Source organism: Harpia harpyja, chromosome 1 (genome assembly GCF_026419915.1).
Source record: "Harpia harpyja isolate bHarHar1 chromosome 1, bHarHar1 primary haplotype, whole genome shotgun sequence".
In the NCBI taxonomy this organism is placed as follows: Eukaryota; Metazoa; Chordata; class Aves; order Accipitriformes; family Accipitridae; genus Harpia; species Harpia harpyja.
The window spans coordinates 71,384,631-71,390,388 of NC_068940.1; the positions used below are offsets into that span (position 1 = coordinate 71,384,631).

Consider the following 5,758-nt stretch of genomic DNA (forward strand, 5'->3'; position numbering starts at 1 on the left):
TGCATCAAATCTCTTGCAAAATGCTGAGGCTCTACCATACGCTTGTATTTGCTGTATCCTAACTGTATTTCGGACGAAAAAGAAAAAATTGGAAGAAGCTTCGATTGGTCTGCCGGTTGCATGCACGGAAGCATTCAATTATCAAGTTAATTTTCCAAAATGAACCGTTTGTAGAGCATGGCCAAATCAATGAGTGGCTTCGAGTAAACTCTTTCTTAGTTTTAGTTAATTTATCCAGCACATCCCAAGCCTTCCATTGCGAAAAATAAAAGCTCTTCCACAATTGGTAGGGAATGGTATATGTTCAAGGCGGGGGGGGGGGGGGGACGGGACGACGTAGGCTCGGGCATATTTTTGTCGCTGGTGTTCATTACAGGGTCCATGATTTTCGAAGAACATCTGTTCTGCTCGCTTCAGCCCTCATGGTTCCTTTCTAATATTTAATGGCAGATACCCATTAAGGCAGGAAGGAATTATAGCTGGGGAATGAAAATTGGGTATCGGGGCAGGGGAACCTAAAATAGCTGACGAGGCTTTCCTCCTCTCTCGGTGTCAATAATTTATCAAAAGTCAGTCAAGTTCGGAAAGCAAAACAAAGGCGTAAAGCCCCGTGTCCGACAATAACTATCTTTCTGATGCTGCATACGCACACCCTGCAGATGCTATTTTGCCTATTTTGAGGCAACGGTCCCATTCCCTGACTCCCACCGACGTCACGGCAAATAGGGGAAGGGGACAGTTGTATCACTGCTCTTATCAGCGGTGAAAAGCACGGCCCTCCTCCCTAATGATTAAATAGAGCTCTAGGGCGAGGGAGAGATGCAGAGAAGGGAGAAAAGAGAGCTCTTTCATCTAATCTCCCTTCTCCCTCTCGCACACAGGGCTGGAACAGCCCCAAGTGGGTAAACAAAACAAAAAAAACCCACCAAAACTCGGCAGACCGGATGCCCCCCCTCTTTACTTCCCCCCCCCCCCGGCTCCACCACTTCTACAGTTTGCACCAGGGCCGAAAGCTACGGTTTCACATGGCTTCTCCCTCCTTATGGAAAGGGGCTTGAAAAGTAGAGGCAGATAAAGGAGAAACTTTCTGCGGCTGAGGGAGAGGAGAGTTTGGAGAGGGGAGCGGGCTGCGGGGGGAGAGACGAGCTGGGGAGATTAGTGTTCTCATGGCTACCCGCTTTTTAACAAATCAGACAGATCTTCGGACTGTGAATGACAGTTCTCACATTGGCTAGACTGCAACTTTCAACTTGACCTTGGCCTCTAGCCGTGTCTAACCCGTATGTAAAACTGCGCTGCCCCATAGAGCTGCCTTCCCTTCCCCCTTCTCCCCCCGCCCCGCTGCAACTCGATTTTCAGGAGCAGCCTCGAGAAAGCGGAGGGAAACAAACCGACCCAATTCATGCCAGTCAAGCAACGTTTGGCCGGGGAAATCCACAGGTTTCAAAACTGGAGCCTGAAAGAAAAGGAGAAATATGCGGGGAATAAATATTTGCTTTTGGCCATGAGGAAGAATGCGGAAAAGAGTACGCGAAGTCAAAATGGGAACTCTTTATTGGCTCCAATGAAGGAAAAAAAGCGGCTAAAATGCTGCCAAATTAGCAGGGGAATGACAGCGACTTCAGGTATCTCAACCCATCGCACGGAAAAACCACCTTGAAAAAAATCCACGGGCGCCAAAAGGCTAGTTCTCATGGCTGGCAGCTCTGCGCTAGGCAAGGAAAAGCCTGCTCGGTAACAATGTACGTCCCGGGACTGCTCTGCGCTTGTAGCCATGCGGGCAAAACAATGCTACAACGTCAATGGGAAGCACAATAGGATAATAAATACGCCGAGCTGTCAGGCGCAAAACAAAGCAACATGCAACTGTAAAAAAAAAAAAAAAATTAGTTTTCAAGATGGGAGTATTTGGGGCTGTTTTGTCCACACGCGTGAGGGCTGAGAGCTGTTAACGATGAGATGAACGCTGCTTTAGGTCAAGTTTATTGATAGCTCAGTGATGGAGCGTTTTGAGTTCAAGGTTGTGCGCGAAGAACTGAATGCTGGGGGGAAACGCATCCGCGCCGGTAAGAGGTGCGGGGAATATAAAAAATGGAAATTATTTGGCCCTATGAAAAATTCTAACATTTATCATGAAAAAAGAATGCAATTGGGTTTTTTCCCTAGCTTTCTCTAGAAAGCTTTTTCCGGTTTTTTGCAGAGAGGTACGACCTTCCAAAAAAAAAAATTTTTCAGCCAATAAACCATTTTTTCCCAGCACAAAAAAGCACCGTGGGTCCGTGCGCACACTATACAAGCCGACGTGCTATTTTACAGCCAAAAAAGAATGAAGCCGAATTGTAGGCCCCGGTTTTATTATTACAGCAGCAACTAATACAGCAGAATCGCGATGGAGATCCAGTTAACCCTCCCGCTCCCCCGGCCCATCCTGAAAGATAATATAAAAAAAATCGGGATTTCCTGGTCTGTTCCTCTTATCTGACTTCGGAGGCTTTGTGGCGAGAGGAGCGAGACGGGTCTTGGGCTTTCGACGGGCGGGAAGGAAGGAGGAAAACACCCAGCAAGGACCCCGGGAGAGGGCTCCTCTTCGGGAGCCTTATGTGGCCCGGCGTGCGGCCCGGGGAACGCTTCTCCGCCCGCCGTTTGCGGCGGGCTCCCCGCGCCGCCCGGCCAGGCCCCCGCCTGCACTCCCCGGGGAGAGGCGGCGGTTCAGACCGGGGGAGGAAGGGGGTCGAAGGGGTGCGGCTCATCTCCCCCCCCGCCTCCCGGAGATGAGGGGAGGCCTCCGGGGCTTCCGCGGCGCTCGGGGCGGGGAGGGCCGGAGGAAAAGCGGCGCGGGGGAAGGAATCAGGCCGGGGTGCCGGGGGGGAGTCCCGCACCTCGGGGAACGCGCCGCGGCAGCCACGGGGCCAAAATGCTCACGCCTCGGTGGCGAGGGGAGGGAGGGCCGGAGGGAGGAAGGAGGGAGGAGGGAGAGAGGGAGGGAGGGAGAGAGGGCGGACAGGCGGGCCCCCTCGCCCCCCCCGCAGCGCCCGCGCCCCGCGCGGCGGCGGCGGCAGGACCGCGCCGTGCCCGCGCCCCTGGGCCGGGACCCGGCCCCGCGCGGTTATTGCGTTATTTAATTATCTCCACTTTATTCCTTCAGATGTTTATCAGCTGCTTTGCATATCACGTGGGGGCGGGCGGCCCAATGAGGGCCGGCCTGGCGCGACACTGGCGCGTCAGCTTTGGTCAAGTCCCGGAGATTGAGTATCTCTTTTTTCAGTCTTTGGGGCTTTTAAAAAAGAGCCACTAGTCTCAATGCGGAGCGGGCTATGACAGCCTCCGTGCTCCTCCACCCCCGCTGGATCGAGCCCGTCATGTTCCTCTACGACAACAGCCTGGATGAGATCAATAAGAACATGGACGGGTTTCACGCCGGCAGCAACTTCGCCGCGGCGGCGGCGGCCAACCCCTGCCGCAACCTGATGGCTCACCCCGCGCCCCTGGCCGCCCCCAGCGCCGCCGCCTACACCTCCAGCGAGGCCCCCGCCGCCGGCATGGCCGAGCCCGCTGTCAAGCAGTGCAGCCCCTGCTCGGCCGCCGTGCAGAGCTCCTCCGGCGCCGCGCTGCCCTACGGCTACTTCGGCAGCGGCTACTACCCCTGCCGCATGACCCACCACAACGCCATCAAGTCCTGCGCCCAGCCCGCCTCCACCTTCGCCGACAAGTACATGGACACCTCGGTCTCCGGCGAGGAGTTCACGTCGCGGGCCAAGGAGTTCGCCTTCTACCAGGGCTACGCCGCCGGGCCCTACCAGCCGGTGCCCGGCTACCTGGATATGCCCGTGGTGCCCGCCATCGGCGGCCCCGGCGAGCCGCGCCACGACCCCCTGCTCCCCATGGACAGCTACCAGCCTTGGGCCATCACCAATGGGTGGAACGGGCAAGTGTACTGCCCCAAGGAGCAGAGCCAGCCGCCTCACCTCTGGAAATCCACCCTCCCGGGTAATACACCTGCATGGCTCCCCCTGCCCCCCCCCATCCTCTTCCTCCTCCTCCTCCTCCTCCCCCGCTCGCCCCTCCCGGGTGTCCCGCCGGCAGGGCTCCGGGATCACCCCCGGGCTGACCCTTCCCCGCCCCGCCCGCGCTCCCCGGCCCCAGCCCGCCCCGGCCCGCACATGCCCCGGCGCCGCTGGAGCGGCACCGGTGCCGCCCCCCGCCCCCCGCCGGCGCACGGCGCATCCCGCCTCGCCCGCCCGGCCCCGCCGCCGGCGCCGGGAGAGGAAACAGCTGAAAAGGGCCGCGGGAAGGTCTGCGGTATTATTTTCCATAAAGCCCGGAGCACGCAGGCCGGGTAAATGGCTGCAGCCCCGCTCGGTGCTTCCCGGAGTCCCTCGCCGGGCTCCGCGGGGTTTGTTATTCTTATTTGTCTGCCTGACAGAAGCGAGCCGTTCCGTGCCTAAGAGCTGTCTGCGGCGGCCAGGAAAGAGGAAGCCCAAGTGCTGGGCCAGGCTTTAGTAAGCTAAGCTGGAGCGGGACAGGCGGAGGAGTGCGCTGTAACTCTAACCCCTGTGCCACTTGAAGATGTCCTAAGCGGTTCGAGCGATTTTCTAACGCTTGCCTGCATGGTTTTTCTGTTCCAGACGTCGTTTCGCATCCCTCGGACGCGAACTCGTACAGACGTGGGAGAAAGAAACGAGTGCCTTACACAAAGGTCCAGTTAAAAGAACTCGAAAGGGAATATGCTACAAATAAATTCATAACCAAAGACAAACGGAGGAGGATATCGGCGACTACAAATCTGTCAGAGAGACAGGTCACAATCTGGTTCCAAAACAGAAGGGTCAAAGAGAAAAAAGTGATCAACAAATTGAAGACTACCAGTTAATGGATTAAAAATGGAGGAGCAACAACTCAAAAGTTTCAGAACATTTTTTTTCCGTGTTCAGATTAAAATAATTATTAATAATAATTAAAAAGAGAAAAGACAATGAACCTCTTCTTTCAGAACAAGAGATCTGTATCTTTGGAATTATAGCTTTTTTTTTTTTTTTAATATTGCTGTAGCAAAATGGTTAAAACTGACAGTTCTCCTGAAATCCCAAGCAGCCAGCCAGTATCACTGACAGACTGTAAAGCCCACACACCCAGCCCCGAGAGATACACTTTCAACTGAGACACGATTTTCTGAGAAACTTGTAAGTACTTCTATGACCTTACTATTTGAGAAGACTCTTCGTGACCATGATGCGAGAGCTGGTTAATGTGAGGAGGTCGATGTGGACACATAATCTGGTTTTCTTCCATTGCAATCCAAACTGTATGTTGAATGACTGCTCAGGTAATCCATAGTGAAAAAAAAAATGTACAATTACTGTATGTTTTTAAGCAATGCATTTAATGTCAAAAAGTAATAATAAACCTCGAAGGTACTGAATAAGGATTTCAGAGACATCAGTAATGAAGGAAGCTCTGTGGAGGATCTATCTTGATAGCAAATTTAAAACATTGCAAAGTAGTGGGGATAGAAAGGAAAATATTTGCCTGGAGATGTCTTTCGGTTTTATTTTTTATTTTCAGCAGATGATTTCTTGTCATCTGAACTGGGGGTTTTTGTTGTTTTTAAAATTTTTTCTCCTGCAGACCGTACAATAGATACTTTTTAAAGGACTCTGCCTATTATAAACCTCCAATAATCTTCAAGAATTAATATTCTAAGTCCCCGGAAGTTTTTAAATATTTGACTCTGGGTGGATACAAAAACCGTGAACATTGG

General features: G+C 53.3%; 1 protein-coding gene across 1 annotated transcript; it reads left to right on the top strand.

Annotated features, from left to right (window-relative positions):
* The first annotated feature begins 3,314 nt into the window (after window positions 1–3,314).
* HOXA13 (homeobox A13) lies at window positions 3,315–5,351 on the top strand. Its single transcript, XM_052788907.1, has 2 exons — window positions 3,315–3,987; window positions 4,626–5,351. Exons 1-2 carry the CDS (start codon window positions 3,315–3,317, stop codon window positions 4,868–4,870), a joined length of 918 nt encoding a protein of 305 aa, XP_052644867.1. The 3' UTR covers window positions 4,871–5,351.
* Window positions 5,352–5,758: the final 407 nt, after the last annotated feature.

Coding starts and splice junctions, on each gene's coding strand:
- HOXA13 (XM_052788907.1), top strand. CDS start 3,315: ATGACAGCCTCCGTGCTCCTCCACCCCCGCTGGATCGAGCCCGTCATG. Junction 3,988..4,625: donor CTGGAAATCCACCCTCCCGG/GTAATACACCTG, acceptor TTTCTGTTCCAG/ACGTCGTTTCGCATCCCTCG.